This window comes from Staurois parvus, unplaced genomic scaffold, assembly GCF_062004578.1.
Source record: "Staurois parvus isolate SC_StPar_1 unplaced genomic scaffold, SC_StPar_1.0 ptg000206l, whole genome shotgun sequence".
NCBI lineage: Eukaryota > Metazoa > Chordata > Amphibia > Anura > Ranidae > Staurois > Staurois parvus.
In genome coordinates, this window is record NW_028318002.1 from 2,982,269 (window position 1) to 3,008,404 (window position 26,136).

The following is a 26,136-nucleotide window of genomic DNA, read 5'->3' on the forward strand; positions in this document are numbered from 1 at the left end:
CTGCTGCACACTGCTGTCAGTGTCACTGTGAGAGTCAATTTCAGGTGTGTGTCTGCCCATTCTAATTTCTTGCCCTCCTGAGTCCTGTCTCTGAGCTACTTACTTATCGAAAATAAAATAAGAAATATGTTTTTGCCTTAAAGTGGAGATTCAGTCATGATAAAAAAAAAATAAAAGTCCACAGCTATAAAAACTGTAGCTGGTGACTTTTAAAAAACAGCCCCTCACTTGTCCCTTGGTCCCGCTGTGTCCTCCCCGCAGCCTGTTTCACTGGTCGTCCTGTGTCCCCGGTGCCGGCATCACATGTGCGAGTAGTGCTGCGCTTTGTGAATGTAGTCTTCTGGGACCTGTCACATGTCCAAGAAGACTACGGGGGGAAGGGCAAATACATTTAGGCAATCGCAGCAGAAGTGGGAGAGGGTACCTGTCAAATTGGGGTCTCCTCTCCCCAAAGGTGCCAATCCGTAATGCGGAGCGAGGGCTAAGCCTTAAAGCGGAACTTCCCCTTTTGGGTGGAGCTCTGCTTTAACTTCTTCCCACCATCCGCACACATATATGTAGCCTTTCGGCTGGTGGGCCTTAATGCAGAAAAGCATATATGCGTACACCCAAAAAAACAGAACTGTGCCGAGAACGCGCACCATGCCAGTAGCTAATGGAAAGCTCCCGATCTCTACTTGTGATCAGATCAGGAGCTTTCCGATCATGTGATTGCTGTTATCAGCATTTTTTTTTTTCTGCTCTTAGAAGCTAATAGTGTCATCCTATGTGCCCATGCACACTACGTTATGCTAAAAGCTTTTTTCAAGCATTTAGGAGCACAAAAAAAAACCTGTTTTTGGGAGCGTTTTCCCAGCACGCCTAAATGCTCCTAAACGCTACCAAAACACTACTGGAGCCTAAATCACATTGCTAATTGCATATTATTAGTATTATACAGGATTTATATAGCGCCAACAGTTTGCTCAGCGCTTTACAATATAACGGGAGACAATACAGCAACGATACAGTTCAATACAAGAGGGATAGGAGGGCCCTGCTCCTTGGAGCTTACAATCTAAGAGGGAGGGGTTAGTGGTACAAAAGGTAGCAACTGTGGGGGATGGACTGGTAGGAAGAGTATAAGATTCCATTAATAGTTGAGGGCAGGATAGGCTTCCCTGAAGAGATAGGTTTTCAGAGATCGCCTAAAAGTGAGCAGAGTAGGCGATACTCTGATAAATTGGGGTAGAGAGTTCCAGAGGATGGGGGAAGCTCTGGAGAAGTCCTGGAGATGAGTATGGGAGGAGGAGACAAGGGAGCTAGAGAGCAGGAGGTCTTGTGAGGAGCAGAGAGTACGGTTTGGGTGATATTTGGAGACAAGATTGGTGATGTAATTTGGGGCAGAGATATTGTACTTGTTTGTAGCCTAAATACTGAAATTTGCACTTAAGGCTCCATGTACACTAGCGTTTTTTTTAAGCTCCAAAAAGCTGTTAGGCTTCATGCACACTGGCTTAAAAATGGCTGCTTCTACAGGAGTTTTGAGTTGTGCCCGTAGAAAAGCTCAGTGTTATCCTATGGGGGTTATTTACTAAAACTGCATGATGCTAAATCTGTTGCAGCTCTGGACAGAAACCAACCAGCTTCCAGGTTTCATTGTCAAATCTTAATTGAACAATCTGGTTAGAAGCTGATTGGTTACCAGGCACAGCTACACCAGATTCTAAATGTTCCAGTTTTAGTAAATCTCCTCCTATGTGACCATGCACATTAGGATGATTGAGGCATATTTAAAGCTCAGCATTTAGGCCTCATGCACACAGGGCATTTTAAAAGCCTCTTGGCAGCAACATTTTGGCACAAAAAACGCATGACGCTTGCCAAAGTGTCTAATGCTTTTACAAGCATTTAGGCTTGTTTACAGGCGTCAAACACTTGAGTGTTTATTCATTTAACCTCCTCGGCGGTATGATTATTTCCGATTTTTGGTGCTGAAAGCGGTACCATTATTTTGCATGGAAATATGTAGTTTTTTATTGTAGGCTGTAATTTTTAGGAATAACTCACTGAAATCTGTCCGAACAAGAGTCTATTAAACATCCCGGGTAGGATAAAATTTGAAACACAAAATCATAAATTATAATTTAATAAATAATCATAAAAAATAATAATATAATAATAATACATTTAATTCAATAATATAATCAAACCAAAAACACTGAAATTTGAAATACAGAGGCAAATTCGCACATCGCTAAGCAAAGTCGCAAAATCGTTTTCAGTGTCTGATGATAAATTTTCCCACGAATCATTATCACTCAATTCTGCAAGTGGTTCTAATTTACTATCGCTGTTCTCTAGCTGGTCTAAAACCGCTTTTCACGTAAAGGGACGCTTTTTGGACTCCATGGACTTTTCTAAGTTTCCAGGCAGAAAGAACAGTCAAAATGCAGGCAGGGCACAGGACAAAGCAGTAGGGACAAAACGCATGTGAAATGCATTGAAACAGCAATGTTTTACTATGTAATAATCATTTTAAAAAAAATGACATTTTTTAAAAATTTCAAATTTGCCACCGGTTCCGGCGCCCGTGCGTCCCGACGTCACAGGGACCGGAACACGGAAGCCGGATGCCGGCATCGGCCGGAGGAGATGGCCAGGGACGCTGCAGGGGACACATCGTGGAAGCGAAGGACAAGGTAAGCTCTGCAGGGACTCCCTATGCAACGCTGCATGGTAAGCCCGAGTGTAGTGACTTGATCAAATAACTCATGCAGTATTTATTAGTGTTTACTTTTTTCTGATCTCCGGAACAGATTAATTGGTTTTCAATGCATTCCTATGGGAAACGGCATTTCGGTTTAAGAATTTTTCGCTATAAGAAAAGTCCTGCAGAACGAATTAAATTCTTAAACTGAGGTATTACTGTACTATATTATTTCAGGTACTTATATAGCGCCATCAATTTGCACAGCACTTTACATATATATTGTTCATTCATATCAGTCCCTAACCCTCAAGGGGTGTACAATCTAAGGTCCCTAATATTCATTCATACATACACATACTAGGGCCAATTTAGACAGAAGCTAATTCACCTACCAACATGTCTTTGGAGTGTGGAAGGAAACCGGAGTACCTGGAAGAAACCCACGCTGGCACAGGGAGAATATGCAAACTCCGGGCAGGTGGTGCCATGGTTGAGATTCAAACCAATGACCCTAGTACTGCCAGGTGGAAGTGCTAACCATTTAGGCCTCTTTAACACACAGGCGTTTCGTATGTCCATTTTTCATCTGTCTGTTTACGGATGAAAAACGTACACAAAAGTATTTCTATGCACTAGTGGATGTAAATGGATGATCATCTGTTTACATCCGTTAATGTCCATATCCGTTAACATCTGTTTTTTTAATGGAAGAAAACCCTATTTTTCTTCCGTAAAAAACCCAGAAACAGAGGAAAAACGGATGTAAACAGATGAAAAATGGATGAAAATGGATAAAATATGGATGTAAACAGATGTAAAATGGATGTAAACAGATGCAGTATGGATGTAAACAGATGTAAAATGGATGTAATTGAATGAAAAAACGAATATAAACTTTTTTTTGAAAAAAACGTGACTGAAAAAAATGGAACGCCTGTGTGAAAGGACCCTTGGCCACTGTGCTGCCCAGCAAATAGGGTTGCCACCTCAACCCTCTAAAACTGAACACATGTTAATTACACATGTTCTGAGGCTGATTTAATGCAGATAAAGTACTACCTTAATCAGCCCCAGGCCCTGTATCATCAATAGGTGTTCGGTTTTAACCGCTTTCCCGCCGCCCTATAGCAGATATACTGCTACAGGGTGGCAGGGGTGCGCAAAATCACGTATATATTCCGAATTTAGCATTTCCGGGTAGGGGGCGCACGAGCCACGTGTGCGCCCTACCCGCGCCACTATTTGCAGCCTCAGCTGTCAATCACCGGGTGTTTACTCGTCGGCACGCAGTGATACAAAGCAGTGGGCTTACAGTTGAAAGCACTAACACAGCACACAGTAAAACAGCATGCAGTTAACCCTTTGATTGCCCCACATGTTAACCCCTTCCTGCCCAGTGCCATTAGTACAGTGTCAGGATTTTTTATTAGCATATTAGCACTGATCACTGTACTGGTGTCACTGGGGATGTCAGTGACACCAAGTCAGTTTCCCCCCAGTGTCAGAATGCCCGCCGCAGTCCTGCAGTCGCTGATCGCCGCCATTACTAGTAAAAAAAATAATACAGAATATATTTTGGTCTAAATTTATGATGAAATTTGATTTTTTAAATTTTTTAACTGGACATGTTTAATAGCAAAAAGTCAAAAATATAGTTTTTTTCTCAAAATTGTCAGTCTTTTTGTTTTTTAGAACGCAAAAAATAAAATACGCACAGGCGATCAAATACCACCAAAAGAAAGTTCTATTTATGGAAAAATAAAGGACGTAAATTTAATTTGGGTGTAGCATTGCATGACTACGCAATTGTCACTTACAGTAACGCAATACCGTAACGCAAAAGATGGCCTGGTCAGAAAGGGGGGTAAATCCTCTGGAGGGCAAGTGGTTAAAAAAAAAACGGAACGGTCGAAAAACAGATGTAAACAGATGAAAATGAATGAAAATGGATGTAAACTGATGGAAAACAGATGAAAAAACAGATGTAATCTGATGAAAAACAGATGAAAAAAGGATGTAAACTGAAAAAAAAACGGATGTAAACTGATGAAAAAATGGATGTAAACTGTGGGCAGCACAGTGGCTAAATGGTTAGCACTTCCACCTGGCAGTACTAGGGGCGTTGGTTCAAATCCCAGCCACGGCACCACCTGCCTGGAGTTTGCATGTTCTCCCTGTGCCTGCGTGGGTTTCCTCCGGGTACTCTGGTTTTCTCCCACACTCCAAAGACATGCTGGTAGGTGAATAGGATCCTGTCTAAATTGGCCCTAATATGTGTATGTATGAATGTAAGTTAGGGACCTTAGATTGTACACCCCTCGAGGGTTAGGGACTGATGTGAATGTACAATATATACGTGTAAAGCACTGCATAAATTGACAGCGCTATATAAGTACCTGAAATAAATAAATAAAAAAAACAGATGTAAACTGATGATAAAACGCATGTAAACTGATGAAAAAATGGATGGAAACTAATGAAAATATGGATGTAAACTGATGAAAAACATGAATAAAATGGTTTTGTATGTCAATTTTTCATCTGTCTTTTTATGGATGAAAAATGTACACCCAAGTATTTCTATGGACTAGCGCAGGGGTGGGCAAACTTTTTGACTTGAGGGCCGCAATGGGTTCATATATTGGACCCGGGGGCCGGACCAAGAGTAGATGAATGATGTGTATGTGTCATCCATAGTAAGTATAGTAATATTCCCCCATAGTAATTAATCCCCCATATAGTAATTCATCCCCCATAGTAATTCATCCCCCATAGTAATTCATCCCCCATATAGTAATTCATCCCCCATAGTAATTCATCCCCCATAGTAATTAATCCCCCATTTAGTAATTCATCCCCCATAGTAATTCATCCCCCATATTAATTCATCCCTCATATAGTATTTCATCCCCCACAGTACTATTCCCCCCCAAGTAGTAAGCCAAGTCCCCCCTGTGTCAATTCACTTACCTTTGCTCCGCGCGTTCCTCTCGCCGTGTTTCCGCGCCGTTCCGGTCTTCAGGGCGGACTGTGAGAGGAGCCTAGCTCCCCTCATGTTCGTCACGCTGCCCCGCCTACACACATCCTGACAGCCAATGTTTGCCTGCCCTAGCTGCGGGCCAGATTAAAAGGTCCGCCTGGCCGTATATATGGCCCGCGGGCCGTAGTTTGCCCATTGCTGGACTAGCGGATGCAGATAATCATCTGTTTATATCCGTTAATGTCCGGATTTGTTGACATCCGTTTTTTTGAATGGAAGAAAACCCTAATTTTCTTCCATAAAAAGACCCGGAACAGAGGAAAAATGGATGTAAATGGACGAAAAACAGATGAAAATGGATGAACTATGGATGTAAACTGATGAAAAACCGGATGTAAACTGATGAAAAAAACGGATGTAAACTGATGAAAAAAACAGATGTAAACTGATGAAAAAACGCATGTAAACTGGTGAAAAACTTAAAAAAAATGGATGTAAACTGATGAACAACAGATGAAATATTGAATGTAAACTCATGAAAAAATGCATGTAAATGGGTGAAAAAGGGATGAAAAAAAAATGGATGTAAACTGATGAAAAACTGATGACAAAATGGATGTAAACTGATGAAAAAAAACGGATGTAAACTGATGAAAAATGGATGTATACTGATGAAAAACAGATGAAAAAACAGATGGAAAAATGAATGTAAACTCATGAAAAAATGCATGTAAACTGGTGAAAAACAGATGAAAAAAATGGATGTAAACTGATGAAAAACTGATGACAAAATGGATGTAAACTGATGAAAAAAAAAACGGATGTAAACTGATGAAAAACAGATGAAAAAACAGATGTAAACTAATGGAAAAAACGGATGTAAACTGGTGAAAAAAACAGATTAAAAAACAGATGTAAACTGATGGAAAAAATGGATGTAAACTGATGAAAAAATGAATGTAAACTGATGAAAAACAGACGAAAAAAAAAAAACGGATGTAAACGCATGAAAAAACACATGTAAACTGGTGAAAAACAGATTAAATAATGGATGTAAACTGATGAAAAAACGGATGTAAACTGATGAAAAAACCCCCCAAAAAAGGATGTAAACTGATGAAAAACGGATGTAAACTGATGAAAGAATGCATGAAAACTGGTGAAAAACAGATGAAAAAAACAGATGTAAACTGATGAAAGAACAATGTATGTAAACGGATGAAAAATGGATGTAAACTGATGAAAAAACAGATGCAAACTGATGAAAAAACTGATGTAAACTGATGAAAAACAGATGTAAAAATGGATGTAAACTGATGAAAAATTTATGTAAACTGATGAAAACTGGATGTAAACTGATGAAAAACGGATGTAAACTGATAAAAGAATGCATGTAAACTGGTGAAAAACAGATGAAAAATGGATGTAAACTGATGAAAAATGGATATAAACTGATGAAAAACCGGATGTAAACTGATGAAAAATGCATGTAAACTGATGAAAAACGGATGTAAACTGATGAAAGAATGCATGTAAACTGGTGAAAAACAGATGAAAAACGGATGTAAACTGATGAAAAACGGATGTAAACTGATAAAAGAATGCATGTAAACTGGTGAAAAACAGATGAAAAACGGATGTAAACTGATGAAAAATGGATATAAACTGATGAAAAACCGGATGTAAACTGATGAAAAATGCATGTAAACTGATGAAAAACGGATGTAAAGTGATGAAAGAATGCATGAAAGCTGGTGAAAAACAGATGAAAAACCGGATGTATACTGATGAAAAACGGATGTAAAGTAATGAAAGAATGCATGAAAACTGGTGAAAAACAGATGAAAAAAAAAAACAGATGTAAACTGATGAAAAAACAATGTATGTAAACGGATGAAAAATGAATGTAAACTGATGAAAAACAGACGAAAAAAAAAAACGGATGTAAACGCATGAAAAAACACATGTAAACTGGTGAAAAACAGATTAAATAATGGATGTAAACTGATGAAAAAACGGATGTAAACTGATGAAAAAACCCCCCAAAAAAGGATGTAAACTGATGAAAAACGGATGTAAACTGATGAAAGAATGCATGAAAACTGGTGAAAAACAGATGAAAAAAACAGATGTAAACTGATGAAAGAACAATGTATGTAAACGGATGAAAAATGGATGTAAACTGATGAAAAAACAGATGCAAACTGATGAAAAAACTGATGTAAACTGATGAAAAACAGATGTAAAAATGGATGTAAACTGATGAAAAATTTATGTAAACTGATGAAAACTGGATGTAAACTGATGAAAAACGGATGTAAACTGATAAAAGAATGCATGTAAACTGGTGAAAAACAGATGAAAAATGGATGTAAACTGATGAAAAATGGATATAAACTGATGAAAAACCGGATGTAAACTGATGAAAAATGCATGTAAACTGATGAAAAACGGATGTAAACTGATGAAAGAATGCATGTAAACTGGTGAAAAACAGATGAAAAACGGATGTAAACTGATGAAAAACGGATGTAAACTGATAAAAGAATGCATGTAAACTGGTGAAAAACAGATGAAAAACGGATGTAAACTGATGAAAAATGGATATAAACTGATGAAAAACCGGATGTAAACTGATGAAAAATGCATGTAAACTGATGAAAAACGGATGTAAAGTGATGAAAGAATGCATGAAAGCTGGTGAAAAACAGATGAAAAACCGGATGTATACTGATGAAAAACGGATGTAAAGTAATGAAAGAATGCATGAAAACTGGTGAAAAACAGATGAAAAAAAAAAACAGATGTAAACTGATGAAAAAACAATGTATGTAAACGGATGAAAAATGGATGTAAACTGATGAAAAAACAGGTGCAAACTGATGAAAAAACTGATGTAAACTGATGAAAAACAGATGTAAAAATGGATGTAAACTGATGAAAAACGGATGTAAACTGATGAAAAAATTATGTAAACTGATGAAAACTGGGTGTAAACTGATGAAAAACGGATGTAAACTGATGAAAGAATGCATGTAAACTGGTGAAAAACAGATGAAAAACGGATGTAAACTGATGAAAAATGGATATAAACTGATGAAAAACCGGATGTAAACTGATGAAAAATGCATGTAAACTGATGAAAAATGGATGTAAAGTGATGAAAGAATGCATGTAAACTGGGGAAAAACAGATGAAAAACCGGATGTAAACTGATGAAAAATGGATGTAAACTGATGAAAAACGGATGTAAACTGATGAAAGAATGCATGTAAACTGGTGAAAAACAGATGAAAAAACGGATGTAAACTGATGAAAAATGGATGTAAACTGATGAAAAACGGATGTAAACTTATGAAAAATTTATGTAAACTGATGAAAAACGGATGTAAACTGATGAAAATGGATGTAAACTGATGAAAACCGGCTGTAAACTGATGAAAGTATGCATGTAAACTGGTGAAAAACAGATATAAACTGGATGTAAACTGATGAAAAATGGATGTAAACTGATGAAAAATGGAAGTAAACTGATGAATAAATGGATGTAAACTGATGAAAAATGGATGTAAAATGATGAAAGAATGCATGTAAACTGGTGAAAAACAGATGAAAAACCGTATGTAAACTGATGAAAAATGGATGTAAACTGATGAAAATCAGATGTAAACAGATGAAAAACCGGATGTAAACTGATGAAAAATGGATGTAAACTGATGAATAACGGATGTGAAATGATGAAAGAATGCATGTAAACTGGTGAAAAACAGATGAAAAACCAGATGTAAACTGATGAAAAGTGGATGTAAATCTGTGCTGCCCAAGGAATAGTGTTGCCACCTCATCCCTTTAAACCCGAATACATATGAATGACACAGGTTCTGGGGCTACTTTAACGCAGATAAGGTACTAAATGAGTCACCACTTTAATCAGCCCCAGAACCTGTGTCATTCATATGTATTCGGGTTTAAAGGGATGAGGTGGCAACCCTAAGCACAAATGAGGAGGAAAGAGTTCCAAATCAGGGACAGTCCCTCAAAATCAGGGACAGTTGGGAGGTATGGGCAACACTAATGAGCTCTGAGGAACACACACGTCTAGAGGGAGGCCAGGGATGCCCAGGGATCCGCACCACAGCAGGCAGGTAGGAAGGGAGCGTGACGTCACCCGAGAGGAGGCCGCTCATGGCTGTCGTGCTGGGGAGAGGAGGTGGGGCTGCGGCCAGGGGGCGGGAGGAGGCGGAGCGATGTTGAGCTGATCCCACGTGTGACGAGCTTCTTCCCGGCTCAATAATATTCTCTTAGCGGCTCCTCGCTTAGCTGCTGCCTCTCTCCCTGTGTGACTGAGAGAGACACACACACACGCACATACACACACGCACGCAGCGAGTCCCAGTGCCGGAGTGAGGACAGCCTGCTGTCACCGTGTGTGTGTGTCTATGTGTGTGAGCGGGGCTGCTGACAGTCTTCCCTGACAAGAGTTTTCGCCTGGTGTGGATTCATTGTGGGGCTTTTTTCTACGTACACCGGTTTTTTAAGTAGTTAGCTTTTTTTTTTTTTTTTTTTGAAGCAGTTTAAAGGGGACATGGAGGCAGATGGGAGCCAGGCCACCTCTGGGAGTCCGAACGATTCTCAGCACGACCCCGGGTAAGTTGTACGGGATGGTGTGTGTGTAGCATCCCCTCTCCTAGGAAGGACAAGGACACGGAGGAGGGTTGTCCCCGCATCCCGGGGGGTGCCAGTCACCTTCCCTGAGAAGAGCGGGCCTCCTCCTCCTGTCATGTGTAGTGTGTGCTCCATCCTCACCCTGTGTCTCTCCTGTGCTGCCTCTCTCTGTCCTCCTCTCCCTTTTGTAAGTTACACGTCAAAATGGCCGATCTGACATCTGTGCTGACTTGTGTTCTCTTTTCCTCCCCTTCTAGTAAAATGTTTATCGGCGGCCTGAGCTGGCAGACCTCCCCAGGTAAGCAGTGACCGGTGGCCCCCCTTGTAGCTGGCTCTTTGTTCCTTGTCTTCTCCCTGTGCTCCTCTCTCCTCCAGCCTCCCACTTCTCTGTCTCTCTCCTCTGCTTATTTATTTATTTCTGCTTTCCGAGTCCTCTATTCGACCCCTATCGCTATTTGGGGCTCTTTGGCTATGGGATGGAAGGGGTGGGGGGATGGGCTGTGTTTTGGTTCTGACCTATTGCTTACAGTCCGTCCTGTCCTTATGCTTGTGCACAGATAGCCTCAGAGACTATTTTAGCAAATTTGGAGAGATCCGAGAATGCATGGTGATGAGAGACCCCACCACCAAACGGTCCAGGTAAGCTCGGTCCATGTGTGGGAAAACTTCTTTGTATACTTCAGAAGGTATGTCCTCTGGACAAGTGGCCTAAAGGGGAAGATGCAATCTCGGCACACACCCCCCTCGTCTCGCTGCCTCTAGAGCCACTAAAATCTCTGCTTCTCCACGCTCACATTTTACTCGCTTTTAAAAAGCAAGATAATTGATCACCTCTGCCCGCCAGTATTGCTCCAAATTTACTTTTAGGACCACTCTCCTCTCCAGCCAGAATGTCAGACTGGAAGTTGTGGTGTCACCCAGAGTGCTGAATTGTTTCATTGTTTCAGACATTTTGAACTAGTGTCGTCTTTGTAATCCTGTATCCAGGTTTTCACCCCTCACCAGCTCACACCCCCTCCATTACCCCTATTTTCGGGAATTCTCTAACAATCAGTAGGAACTGTAAGAGAAGAAAAACTTGTCCCATAATTGTACTGTTGTCGTCCTATCCAGCTGGCATTCCCTGTACCAATGCCAAGTTATTTACTGCTGCTTTGAGGACACAAGAGTGTGCCTAGCCTTTCACCCCAATGTACACTTTTTCTTTTTATTTGTTAATAAGTGTGTTGTTTTAATTTGCATGTTGTATCTGTGCTTCATGTTTAGCACTCATTGTCATTTCTCTTGTTCTTTGTCTGATTTCAGAGGCTTCGGCTTTGTTACGTTTGCAGATCCTGCAAGTGTAGATAAAGTATTAGCTCAACCCCACCATGAATTAGATTCCAAGACGGTATGTTGTGCTTTATTTTTCAAATTCAGTTATTGTTCTGTTTTTGTTGACGTGTGTGTATGTGTCTTTATGCAGTTTTATTTTTGTCTTTGCCAGGCGCTTTTCTAGGGTTGGCTAAAGTTTTTTTTTTTTACCTGTCGACCTTGCTCATCCCCATTTACCACCAGCTGTACATGGCTGCTGTCAAGTCAACATTATTTCTGCTAGGCATCAGTAATGTGTAGCTGGGTTAAAATATGGGTTTAAAATGTACCATGCTGATTTTGTTTTTGTGTGAGCAAGTGTCTGTAGTTAATACAATCTCTTGATGTCAGTTTAGGCATGATAGACTTATTAGGGCACTCAGTTTATTTTACTGTGTGTTATGACATTAGGAACATTTAGTATTTGCTTTTAGAATGTTTATTTTGCCTCTTAGCTCCAACTTCTAGACCTACATTTGCATAAGCTTAGTTTTCAGTGACTATGGCTGATCAGCCAGGGCTGTCAGTGCATCTCACTTCTGTTTTCCTGTGTTTACAAAGCAAAGGGAAAAAAAACACAGCCTTTTTTGCACCTTATTACCCAGTTTAATTACGCTTTCACAAAGCTTGGAAAAGGGACGCTGACAAAAGATCTCCTGTATTGCTGGTATCGTGCTTAATGAGGAGGGAAAGGTGAGCTAATTACACTGATTAGATAAAGGATTTTTTTTTAACAACTGGTAAATGTCACAATTTTAACTGTATATTCATTCAGCAAGCTTTGTCCTAGATTTAAAAAATGGAACCTGAGCACAGAGACTAGCTTAAAAAATAACATGCACAGGGCTGTGAAGAATGCGTGGATGAAGTTAGTATGCACATGTTTGCATATCTATTCATTATATATAGTGTGCACGCAGACACATTGCAGGTATGTCAATTTATGTAGCTAGCTAACTGTTGAGGACTACCCTTTTATAGTTTTTTGAGGATTAAAAGTTCAGTTAAGCTCAAAGAACTGTAAGTGTGCTAATTTTTTTTTATTTTTTTTTTACACTTACACCTTTTTGTTGCTTGTTTGTTAATTCTTGTGTAGTCATTGTACTTTCTCCCTCCTTCTTTTTTCTTTTTTCATGTTAATGTTATGCTTTTTTGACAAATAAGAATGGCTCAATCTCAGAAGGGCATGAACCTCAGAAGGGCATGAACAGTGATCTGCTCATGCAGGAGATTACTGACATTAATTATAGATAATCTTTTTCAAAGGTAATTTTTGGGTAGGTAATGTGTTTTTAGGCCCAGACTCAGGCTTACAGAGACTACTTCAGCAGAAGTGTAAAGCAAAGCAGAGTGGGCTGCAAAAGCTAATAGTATGTTTTGTATTTGTCACCACGTTCTTGATTATTGTTAATGTAGCTTTATCTAGTCTTTTGACTCGTGTTTCAACATTCAGTGCAGGAGGCAGCTCGGTTGGGCTTTGGCTCGGAGTCACCGCTCTTGTTTACGCTTACGTTAAAAGCTTTGATTTTAGGTAATGGCCCACAAACCTCAGAACTAGTGTCATAGTACTTTTTTTCCTAGAGGATTTGTAGATACAGTAAGTAGAATTTGTCTCTGACTAACTCGTTTTATTTCTTGGTAGATGATTATTGAATGTTTTATAGTAGTGGGGGGTACAAGAGGTGAGTAATTTCCATGCAAGCTTGAAAGGGTGTTGCATCTAGAAAATCAGCTAAAGCATCTTTGGACCATGACTACGAACTATTCATTAGGTAGCATGATAACCTGTGATGTTCAATTTGCAATTATTAGTCCTGATGTGTTCTTCTGAAATTCTGGGATGTTCAGCTTTAAGTAGATTGAAATTTTACATGTAGACATCACTTCTTGCTTGCCTGCATGCAAATGCCTCACTTGTTGCATTCCCCTTTGTTTATTTTTCTGATAATATATTACTGTTTTGGGAAGGATTTGCAAAATGTCATGTTAGTGTGTATGTCTCCTACAGGAATAGTGTAGATTAATGGCTCACATGTAAGGTTGAACATAACACGGTAGATCCTTGGAACAGCATGACATCTGAGCTTTTGATTTAATGGAGTAAGGCAAGCAATGACTATTCAGTTACCCATAGCAACCTGTTAGATTTCAGTTTTAAATGCAGTCCGTTCAGTAACAGATAATATTATGATTAACTGCTGTGGTATAGTGCACTTTGCTCATTGCCTGATTTATTAAGCATGGCTTTGGTTTGCCCAAACAGTTTTAATAGTTGATATCAAGCTGCTGTTTTCTGTGTTAAAGCGGCCACAAAGTTTTCCAGCTATTATGTTCGTTTTTTAATTTGTGGTACAGTGCCAGGAAACATTAGTTTTTGCCCAAGTTGGCTTTGATGTAGGTTTACTGACCTGAGTGTGGCCAGCCAGGCTATAGGACTCTTATACCTGAGACAACCATATTTTATTATCTTGTACTTGTTTATCGTAGTTACTACAAGAATAGAGGACTTGTGAATGAATCTTGCAGTGCTGTACACGACTCTTTGCTTTTATTAAATAAAAGCTTTTGAGGTCTTTTGTGTGGAATGTTTGAAAAGAAAAACTTGTGCTTTTTTATTTTTTTTTGCTTTGTCACAGACTTTTGTATCTTTTATTGATATAGAGGTTCATCATGTAGGCATCTACTTCACTTGTTGCTTTTGTTCTGCCAGCACATTAGAAAGTGTGGCCATGCTGTTGCATTATTAAACATGAAGATGTGATTTCCAGGTTAATGGAGGGTGGAAGAAAAACCTATCACAACATATTCCTGTGTTGAGCTGCTTAGACTTCTATGTTTATCTCGGAAACATTTTCAAAGCTTACACATAGCTTTTTGCCAGCCACAACATTTGCTTATTTCAGGTTCTCCAGGGAAAATCCACTTATTTATTACTAAACTCTAATAGACTGCATGTGGCGTTTTTTAGCAGAAAGGATTTATGTTTTGAAGCAGGTATTGGCATCTGTATTTGTACATGTTATCAGTGATTAGGTAGAGACGGCAGCAGGTTGCATTGCAGACAGCGCTCAGACTGTGGCTGTGAAGGGGTTGAGGAGTGGTTTTTTTTTTTTTTTTTCTTTTTGCACAGATTAATCTGCTGGGTGACTGCTTCTATCCAGAACTGTTTGCACATCCCTCTGCAGAGTGGTGCATTATGAAGTACATGCAAATAACTTTACGTTTTTAGCTGTGGGGCTCAAACATCTGTTCGACACGCTGAGAGAGAGAGAAGCACTTTGTTATACGGAGATCACTGGGTCTCTTGTGTGCTCGGCAGTTCTAATTTTTCAATACATTGTAATAAAGGAAATCAATGTCATTTCTGTAAGATACAAACAGAGCACATTAGCTTTGTAGCAGTTCTAGTAGGCTAGTAACCCCTTTGACTTTGTCAGGGCTGCAGAGCATTACAGTACACACTAGAATGTCGTTCCAACATTTAAGTGATAAATGTCCATTATACCACCCTTAAATATGAGCCATTAATCTCAAAGTGGAAACAAGTGAATGCAAGTCACTAACTGCTGTTGTGTTTTTTTTTGTTTTTTTTTCTTTTTCTTTTCCTGTGTCCCGTCCTTTCAGATTGACCCTAAAGTTGCATTTCCCAGAAGAGCACAGCCCAAGGTAAGTAGAAGGATCAATAATAGGATTTTCGGCACAGAGAGAGTCATTGTTACCAGGCAGTTCGTGTTTCAAGCAGGGAATTGGAGATGAAAGCTTATAAAGCTGGACCGCATGGCGTCTTAAGGGTATCAGCATATGGCTGGGGAAACTACAGGAGAGCTGTGCTGTGACTCTCCACTTTAACTATCTGCTAACTGGGCCAAACTGTGCTTGTGTTATGAGATGTGGTGTGTGTTTTTTTTTTTTTTTTTTTGCTTTTAATAAAATATAGCCCATGTTTGAACAAATATGGTGTTTGTGTGTTAATGGTCAACTTATGGATGTGTTATGTCATACTCCAGATGTGAATGTGACTTCAACTTTGCAGTGCCCTTGGGTTTTCTGTCCCCAGAGATTTAGATGCTGGCAAAAAGTTTGAGAGTTGTGCCTAAATGATAATAGGTTGTGCACTACTGAACTAGTTCGGTTTTGTAACAAAACCTATTGATGTTGCTTTTGGCTTAAGGCAAGAGGTTTTTAAAAAGGATTAAATGTGAATTCATAGGGCAGACGTGTAAAACCATTTGGTGGCACTATGTATATAGATTTATTTGCAATTGTGCGTTACATTTGCTGTTTAGCAGTAATAAGCACTTTAGGTTGGCTAGAAGACCTTTTTTTTTTTTTTTTTTTTTTTTTTTTAGACTTGTCTGAAAGTTCCCATTAGCAGAACCTTATTTTACATTTTGGGTACAACTGGAATAGCTTGTGCATGATTATTAAACAAATATACCAACATTGTTGATCCACTCGGGCTAACATCTTTTATGTATGGGCATTTAGGGAACTTTTGCAGTGTGCTCGGCAGTCACATTCAGCAACATTGAAATGTATTTAAACATATCTGGAGTATACTTCTCGTACCTACTGCAGATTTTGACAGATGCTGCAGATCTTTTCATTCCCCCTGGAATGTCCATGAAAGCCTTCCCATGGGTACGAACTATACTATCCATGTATGATTAAATACAACTCTATCTTCTGGCTGAGCAGCACTGCATAGCAATGCTCCTGTGGCTTATGGAGAATTCTCATGGGTACACAGCTTTGGAAGAGTCTACAATAAATGTTAGTGAACATCATAAGGGTGCTGCCTAAACTTGCTATTTGGTATTGGTTGTCATTTGTGTATTCGCTGCCAAACGTGAAAATGTTTGTGGTTGGTTTTGCAAAACATCCAGAAAAATGGAAATGCACATTGTATCAATGAACCCTCTCTAGCTATTATTATTTTACTATTATCTGCCGGGCACACTGCAAAAGTTCCCTAAATGCCCATAAGTACAAGATGTTAGTCTGGATGGATCAACAATGTTGGTATATTTGTTTAATAATCATGCACAAGCTATTCCAGTTGTAGCTGAATGAAACATAATTATAAACCTATTATATAAGATATTATATGAGGAGCAGGGCCCTCCTTTCCCTCTTGTATTGAACTATATTGTTGCTGTATTGTCTCACTTTATATTGTAAAGCGCTGAGCAAACTGTTGGCGCTATATAAATTCTGTATAATATTCACCAGAAAGATAAACCTTCAGAAAATGTTTGATCAGTGTCACATTGACTGTTTTATACATATGCACCTTAGCATATTAGATCTTGTGCATGTTGCCTTCATACTGTAAAACCTCAAAAGCCAGCATTATTTGTGGAAATGTTTGTGTGAAATAAATATTGTAACCGTTTGTGGTTTAAAAAAAAAAAAAAAGTATCTGCTGCTCACCATTTGAAGGCTATATACTCGGTTTGTCAGACCTCTGTTTTTACAGCTCATATGAGCACATAATAATCAATAAGTGTCATATTGGCCCAGTGAGCGTCTGTTAATACTATGGGTTATAAATTACCATTGCATTTTTAAATACAAGCCCTTTTAAATTCATGGGAAACATCAAGTCTGTTATTTACAAAGGTTAAATTGGTTCGTAGCTGTTGTAGATTATTTGCAGAATTGTAGATTTTCAGAGATGTGTATCTCTGCATTGACCAAGGTTTGATAATGTGGGTGTAGTGTGTGGGGTTTTTTTTTTTTTTTTTTTTTCTGTGATAAGTTTTTATTAGCATGATAGTCATTTGGTGACTGAATATATTGACATTTTGGGCCTTTTTACTGGGCGCTATTTCTGCTGAAAACCTATTTTTCAGAATGTGGCTACAAGTCGGGTACATCTTGTCTTCTTTCAAGTAATGGTTACAATAATGTGGTTTCATACTATAGTTTTATTTTTGATGTAGGTTCTAGTGATAAATATTTGTCCGTGATGTAACTTTACCTATGTAATCTTGGCTGTGAAATAAAAATATTTGCCGCCATCTTTACAATATTCACTTTTGCAAGGACATGAACCAGAATTGGTGCAGAGCTCCTAAGTGTTTAACCTCTATTACTTTTGTTCTGGACACCGCTTTCTAGGAAGCCATGAGGCCGTGGCTAATCATTCAGTTGAGAATTAGGGCTCATTTCCACCATATGTGTTGGGCTGTGCCGGCCACGTTACCTTGCCTTTTAGCTTGCCTTATGTCCTATTAGTTCAGTTCACACCACCGCAGTAGTTTGTGCTGAGAGTAAGACATGCTGCATTTTTACGCAGATCAGTGTGCTGCGACACACTACACCGCATCACAGTGCATAAAGATGAATGAATTGTCATTTTGTGGCAGTTCAATCGAGTTGCATAAAAAAAGAAAAAAACAGCTGAACTGTGCAATGCGCCCTAACACTGCACCACACCTTCAGAGTGCACATCTACAGCCTTGCAGTAACATGTCTGCTGCTGTGAAGGGGCCATTAACCTCTATTGATTAACATTACAAATGCATTGCTATTATTTGTTATAATTCATAATACAAGATGGACAGAAGTCCCACACTTTACATTGAGTGAAATTGGACGTGTTTTTTTTTTTTTTTTTTTTTTCTGAGCCATCAAAATTTGAGATACCACACCTAGGCTTTTTCTGCCCAGAGGAAGGAGTGATTCCTGCTTGGTGTGAATGTCTAAAATCTAAATATTTTGTAAAATGAACACCTTGTGCCTCTTTAATGATTGAGGTAGAGATTGAGTAAACTTATGGAAAGGAAATTTAACTTCTTTTTAAAGTGAAGTATAAATTCTTAATCAAGCACAAGTGTTTTTTTTTTTTTTTTTTTTTGTTTGTTTTTTTTTAGAAGCTGGTTGCAAAATGTATCTTCATATACAATGGGTTTAGTGGAAAGCATTTCTCATCCACCCAAGGAGTGTGCTGTATGGTGCCTGGACTTTTGGCATGATACCTAGCATCCCACAGTGCAGCTCATGAGCACTTTCATGGGTGGGGGTGTTCTAGAGTTCCAGCATGAAGTTCAAATCAAGGATATGTTTTCCATGGAAATATATGTGCAGATTTTAGCGTGATAGGTTCCTTTTTTTTATGTTCTATAATCCTTTTGGTGAACATTGCTGGCTATTTCTGTTACTATTTTGGCCTGACATTTGGCCTTGACATCTTGTTTTTGTAGCTATCTAACAAGGCCATACTGTCTGCTTCATAGACATATTTTCTTTTTACATTTATACAAGGCACGTTATCATTTTCCTCTCCTTGATGGAGAACATAATATAATGAACTGCATAGATGTGTGGTTTTCTTTTTCTTGATGGAACAATTATGTGGTTGTCTTCCTTGTTAATCATACATTGAGTTTTTGTGTTGTGTGAGCTTGGCAGGCCAGGGATAGGAAGTCTTTGTTTTTACTAGAGGATGTGTGACTAATTAAAATGTATATGTTCAGCCTTTTTATATTTTGGATAGGGTTAAGATATTTTAGAATCCTTGTCCATTTTTACTGCTATCCGGTGCTCCATTAACCAGGCCATACACTATATAAAATCTGATTTGTACAATCTCTGTGCAATGTATTTATGCCTTTGCCAAAACTATGTAATATGAGGACAGGCCCAAACTATCCTTTCAATTATTGTTAAGTAAGGTAGGCCCTTACATTACCTAGTTAATGGTAGATTTAGAGAAGATTGCACAATCGGACTGATTAGTGTATGGTCATCCTGTGAGAGATGTACCTAGACTGGAAATGAGGGAAAACCTATAACCACAACAGAGACAGATTTGTTTTTTTTTTTTTTTTTTGGAAGAGTAGGGGAAAACTAATAGCCTGACCCCTCCTTCTTCTTCTTCTTTTTTTTTCTTTTTTTTTTTTAACTTTCCTGTTTCATATTTTTCATCACTTTGTCTTGTGAAACAAGTAAGGGATGTCTCTCTAAGGCTGTGTTTTAACATCTGAATGTAGCGAAGCGATGCATTGCGCTTTTTTAGCGTGACAACTCATTCCCTGCAATTCATAAAAACTGGCACAGACAGATTTTGCAAAAGTATCTCTTATGAATTCTAAAAGTGGTGAAAAATATACCAAATTTATGTACCTCTCAAGAACTTGTATTTGAATTTGGCTCATGTTGCCCCACTTTTAGAATGCATGCAGACACCTTTGAAAAAGTTTGCCTGAGACATTTTTTTTTTTGTGTATACCAAAAGAGAGCTGGTCTTAATTATATCCACTTTTACTTGTGGTGCATTCAACGTAACACAATCTCCGTGGCACATTCAATGCGACACAATGTAAAAGTGGCGCATTTTCGAACTGAATCTGAATTTGGGTCACAAGTCTCTGGCGGAACAAGTGTCACAAATGCTTCATGAATTTTGGTGCCATATTTTAACGAGGGATTAACACCAGGAAAGTAGCACAACAACTTTCTTGAATTCTCTCTGTTTGAATGGGCTGCCTGTTGCATGACAACTGCACCACATTTTTGTACTGAACCAAGTGCATTTGTCACACAAATGCAACTGCTACCTGCATTTGGGGTGCCATTAAGAAATAATGGCATCGCAAGCAGGACACGCGTTTTAGCCCATGTCTCCAGAAACGTGCATTTCTACCAACATTTCCAAGTCACTAAGGTATAAATTTAGCCTAACAAAGTCCTGCATAGTATTAAATAACTGACAAGGGGGTTCTGATCCTTTCCACTATAAACTGGGGTTGAGCCGAAAACATTGGCAGCACATACTTTCAATTTTACTAGTGGTGCACCGAAATGAAAATTCTGGTGCTGAAAGCAAATGTTCAAAATGCACTTGGGCAAAAACCGAAATGTGCAGTTTGTAATAATATATCTTTTTTGGAAAAAAATACATTTTGATTAAAAAAAAAAACAAAACAATATATACCCCAATTTTTTTGCAAAATATGAAAGAGGATGTTACGGCGAGTATATAGATACCCAACATGTCACGTTTTAAAATTGCGCACGCTCGTGGAATGGCGTGAAACTATGGTACTTAAAAATCTTCATGAGTGATGCTTTAAACATTTCTACAGGTTAGCGTAAAGTTAGAGGTCTAGTGCGAGAATTTTAGCTCACGTGTGTGGTTTGAACACCATTTACATATGTGGGCATGGCCTACGTATGTGTTCACCACTACATGCGAGGACTGGGGCACTTTAATAAATTTTTTTTTTTTTTTTGCACTGTCCCTTTTTTAAAAAGAAAAATGTAATCCCTTTTTATTCTTATCACATGAAATGCATGAATAACTTGTGAGAGAAATAATTAGTGACAGGTCCTCTTTATGGAGAGATATGGGGTCAGTTAGGCCCCACATCTCTCGGCAATGTAAAGCACTGGATCAAAAAAAAAGCATTGATCTAGTGATTTTAAATTAAATAAATAAATGGCTGGAACGGGAAGTGACATCGCTCTGGTCCTCCAAGGGCATAGAGAGGAGTGGCGACCATCTTTTCCTTCACTCATCTCTATACTCTTGATGGTTTCTCAGGTAAGGTTGAGAACTGGCGAGGGGCGGAGTTTTTTTGGCTCCTGTATCTGTGCTTTATTTCGGCCACCGAACTTTCGGTGCATGCCTAAATTTTAAGTTTTTGTTCAACTATACTGTTGAAAGATACTTTTTAGAACCCAGTGCTTTTAACTCTTAAAGTAAAGATGACTATAGTAAGAGTTACTTTTAAAGACCATAAATTCAAGTGTATTTAAATATATTTAGCCAAACCATTTTTTAGTTGATGTCCGTGTCTCTGCTAGAAGTACACACTCTCTTTACATGCCCTTGTGACCTTTTTGTCTCTGAGGCAGAAAGTGATGGGGAATCCACAATTTTAGTTGTGACCAGAATAAGAGGTGTAGATGAAAATGGACGACGCTCAAACCGAGCCCCAGGAGTCAGAAGAATGGGATGTAATAGGATGGTCTCAACCGTGACACTGGCCATGCCCCCTGACAGCCGGTTTGAGAGGCGTCCATTCTCATCTATACCTCTAAGTGTTTGGAGTTACTTGGGACGCTGCTCCTATCTTTTATTCCTTGCTGGTGGGGTGGCCTTCGTTTTCTGTCAGTCTTGAGCGGCGCCAGAAGCACATTCATGATTTCCAGAATAAGAGGTGGGAGTAAAACAAATTTTGGCTATACATACATTTTAAATAATTACTGGTGTGCCATTTGTATGTGTCAGTATGGTATCATTCAGTAAATGTTAAACACCATCAGACCTACTTTAAAGTGGTTCTAAAGGCTGTAGGTTTTTTTAACCTTCATGCATAGAAGCTGAAAGCCTTCAGTGTGCAGCTCCCCCTCAGCGAACCCCCCCCCCCCCATACTTACCTGAGCCTCATTAGTCCAGTGATGTGCACAAGAACAGCAGCTCTCCTGTGTCTCTCCCTCATCATTGGCTCCCACTGCTGTCAGTCACATCCAATGAGCAGGGGGCAGGGCCAAGATCCTCTGGGGGCACTTTTTTTTTCTTAAATCTGAACCTTTAGTATCACCGTGTATGAATCTGTTGCTGTGAGAAATTTCACCAGCTTGTAGAAAGTGACATGGCCAGAGGTTACCTTTTAGTAGAAAGTACATAGTATTGGAGAGAGCGAGTCATAGGCAGCTGGATTTATATGGAAATCTATTTTTTTTTTTTTTTTTCCCCCCTTTTTGCAAAGTTGAGCTTGACCTCAACCCTTTGTTAGTCAGTCAAATGGTCCATAACATTAAAGTACCAATGAGGATGCTTGAAAAGGGGTGGGGCCAAACTCCTGTTCCTGGGGAAGATTGAGATTAATATATAGTATAACTTTTGATCCTATATCTAAAAACATGTTCAATTTGAATTGCCTAAGTTTATAGAAATTCTAATTTGTGTGATACTTTGGCCTGTGCCTTTCTAACTAAAGGCATAAAATCAATAAGTGTCCACTTACCTTGTCCTATGGTGTTACTCTCTTGCTGAGTGGACCGGTGAGACATCAATTCTTTTACTGCCCACAATCACAGACTGAGTTTCTTCAGTATTTCATCATCATGTTTGAGGTGATTATAATCATATTCGTTCACTTGTTACAAAAACAATTGTTTACTGTCTGGATGTTAATGCAAATTAAAAAAAAAAGTATCACAAATTTTCAGGACAAGGTCCCCTTTTTTTGCAGTATTTCAAACCGCAAGGAAATGGCTTTGTTGGGTAGAATGGCAGTTACACCTTGGCAATCCTAGTGAAGAGTCGCCAGCAGCAGAATTGCTAGTGTGATTTTTATTTCTTTCAAGGACTTTTGTCAATGAGGTCCGTATCTGAATTTAAAAGTCTCAGATCTCTATACTTGCTGTGGTTGGTATGAGAAGTTCAGGTCCATTCACACCAAAGCAGTGGCTGGTGTGCAGAGCGGTTCAGCAGGATCAGTACAGTGCCGATGTACTGATCTTGCTGCATTCCACCATTTACTTTCTTTTTTAATGTTCTTTATTGAAATGTCACACATTTTACAAAGTTCAGTTGGCCACTCTATGATGCAAGGTAGTGTATTGTCCTGCGCTGGAAAAAAAAATACTGCATGCAGTATTTTTATTTTTTTTCAGCAAACACTGCCTACACACCACTGTAGTGCATTCCCACCACATCCGTTGTGAATCTACTCTTACACTCATCCTGCGGCAGTTTAAACTTATTTTGTAATATGCCGAGAGTACCAAAGGAGCAGTGGAAAGACTGAAAGTTGGTAGCCAGAGTCAAGAAAAATGACTGGAGAATACTGCTGCTTGTATTCCCAAGGGATGTAAGAAGCCAGTGTTAACTCAACCTGCCAGATTTCACTTATACATAGAAATTATTTTGGGTGGTCTGATGCTTTTATGTTAGCCGATTCTGTTCAACTTTGCAGATATTACTAGATATTATAGCTTATAAAGTTTGGGCACACATGGCTGTTGGGCAGTTGACATATCATTCAATGGATGCATTGTGTGTGTGTGTGTGTGTGTGTGTGTTTTTTGTTTTTTTTCGTGTAATGGAAGCCTAGCAATAAAATATTGGTTATTTCAGAATATAATTTTTCTAATGCGGAAGATATACATCTGGCAACAAAGATAAAGTATGTTTCTTCCTATTAAAAAAGAAGGAACTAATTGGTTAAAGAGCCTTTCCTGAGGCCCTCTTACCTCCTTTTGTAAGCTCCAGCTAATATTAATTAGGGAGAGTGAGAAAAAAATAGAGGTTGGGTTATTTTTGAGCTGGCCAAGGAGCTTGTGTTTTAGAGAAGGATTATGTTGTCGGATTAGTGTTGCATTTGAAACATGGTATTCTTTAAAGTTGCAGGTTAAAACTTCAAGGTAGTAATTGATCACATGTGGGTTGCAGTATTTTCGTTTAGGATCTCTTTTGGTTTAAATATAGCTAAATTAGTTTTTTTTTTTTTTTTTTTTTTATACTTTTTCCTATTGTAATCTAGAAAAAACATGTCTGTGGTGACCATGGTTAATCAGTAATCTATTTTATGGTATTTAACTTAAAAAAAAAAAAAAAACCTGCATTCTGAATTGTTGCTATGGCCAGCACTGGCATTTTTCTTTGCTACATTTTATTAATCGGCACCTTTTTATATATGTGACACAGCCATTCTAAATTTTTTCTGCATAAATGATTTCTCCTTTTCAGAGTTACTTCTAATATATATGCTTTTTTTTTTTTTTTTTTTCCCCGTTTCGCGGATAATTGCAGCTATTTGATCTTATTGGCTACTCATTATGACCGAAATCATTTTTTTCTTTGTAAGAAAGCATATGCTTGATTACTGCACTCATGAACTTGGCCTGCTAGATATCTCTTCTTTAGAGTGGACCTTTTCTTTGATTTGTATAGAAACTTAAAGTGGATCTCCAAGCAAACAGCCGCATACACTGTTCTAATACATACAGTATGTTAAATGTCTTCATTTCAGAGGATTCTTGTGATGCAGCCAAACATCATAGCTACAGCAGGCTCTGGACAAGCCACCAGATTATTTGGGCAGTTAAAGATTTTGTTTCTCTTGTTCAGGCAAGCATTTAACCAAAGCTCTTAAAAGGTAGTTTGGGATCCTTGCCAAGTGCTCCCCAAATGCCCGGTATGACAGTGTACTGAGCCAAATAGAGGCTGGCTGAAGGCCTACCCTAACAACCTGGGCTTTGGTAGTTTCTCTTTGTTAAATATACATGCAAGTGACCTAAACATACCAAAGGAATCATACAAAGATTGAAGCCGAAGGTGGAAATTTTCTTTCCTTATAGTTTTGGGTCTCTACCTCTCTATCAAAAAGCCAAGAAAAGAGTCATTTACTCAAAGCTTTGTTGCACAAATTCTTAATTCTACAGTGAATATATTTGATAAAGTTTAACGTAATCTTCTTTTGGGGATAATTCAGCAATAGAATCTGCACGAAGTATAAGCAAGTGTGTGATTCAGTTTGCATATTGAAATACTAGTTTTGTTGCAACTAGCATTTAATTAAGGTACTGTAATACAGTTGCTGCACAATCATATAGTTTAGTTAAAGAAAAACTCCAGGGAAATTTTTTTTTTTTTTTTTTTATTTTGCCATGCAGTGCCTGAACTGCATTGGTTAAAGGCTCGTTTTTGTCTATGGGATTGCAGAGCGGAGATATACTCACTTAATCCACTGATCCTCTGAGCGCAAGACCAGACCCCGCTGCTCCTGCCCCCCGTATGCTAGCGGTTTTGTGAATGGACTGTTCCTGACGTCATCACACCCATAGACCGTCTCTGGACGTGAGGACTGCAAGAACAGGCCACCACTGCACGTGGGGGAGCCCTGTTTTCCGAAGATTGAAGGATCAGGCAAGTATAGCTTTTCCTTGTGCCCCCAGAAAAAAAATGAGCAGTTAACCCATGCAGTGTGGGAACAGCCCCACTGTATGGGAAAATAAAAATGTTGCCTTTTTTAGAGTCCATTTGCACCTTTTTTCTTCTGCTTTATTCTGCCTGATGTGTTTTCTATTGTGATAAATGGAGAATGCTTAAAATGTGTCAATGTACATGACTGAGTTTGAATTGGAAAAGTGCACATTGCACTTAAGGTTACGCTAATGTGTGTCATGGTTCACATTTATGCGTGATGATGCATGTCACAACACATGCTAACATGCATATCTGTTGATTTCAATTTAAGACTCGCCAGGCAAAAAACACAAATGTGTAAATACAGCCTCAAGATTTTGACTGGGGTACAGGGAAATGCCATTCAATTTCAATTGTAAATGTATGCCCATTACCACCAATTGACAGGATGGGGTGATTGCCATTGATGCACCTTTTTAATAAGGATAAGTTCACCTTTTAACAAAAAATGATAGACACGCATTTTTTCCAGGTAAAAAAAGATGTGCGTTTTACTATTTA

At 38.7% G+C, this 26,136-nt stretch overlaps 1 protein-coding gene across 5 annotated transcripts in view; it reads left to right on the forward strand.

Annotated features, from left to right (window-relative positions):
* The first annotated feature begins 9,920 nt into the window (after nucleotides 1-9,920).
* The window catches only part of MSI2 (musashi RNA binding protein 2), an 853,268-nt gene continuing 837,052 nt past the window's right edge, over nucleotides 9,921-26,136 (forward strand). For all 5 annotated transcript variants that reach the window (XM_089678522.1, XM_089678523.1, XM_089678526.1 and 2 more), the window contains exons 1-5: nucleotides 9,921-10,319; nucleotides 10,595-10,635; nucleotides 10,895-10,976; nucleotides 11,643-11,727; nucleotides 15,315-15,356. In XM_089678522.1, coding sequence (XP_089534648.1) covers nucleotides 10,258-10,319; nucleotides 10,595-10,635; nucleotides 10,895-10,976; nucleotides 11,643-11,727; nucleotides 15,315-15,356 — 312 coding nt within the window. In that variant the 5' untranslated portion in view covers nucleotides 9,921-10,257. The remainder of the gene's footprint in view (nucleotides 10,320-10,594; nucleotides 10,636-10,894; nucleotides 10,977-11,642; nucleotides 11,728-15,314; nucleotides 15,357-26,136) is intronic.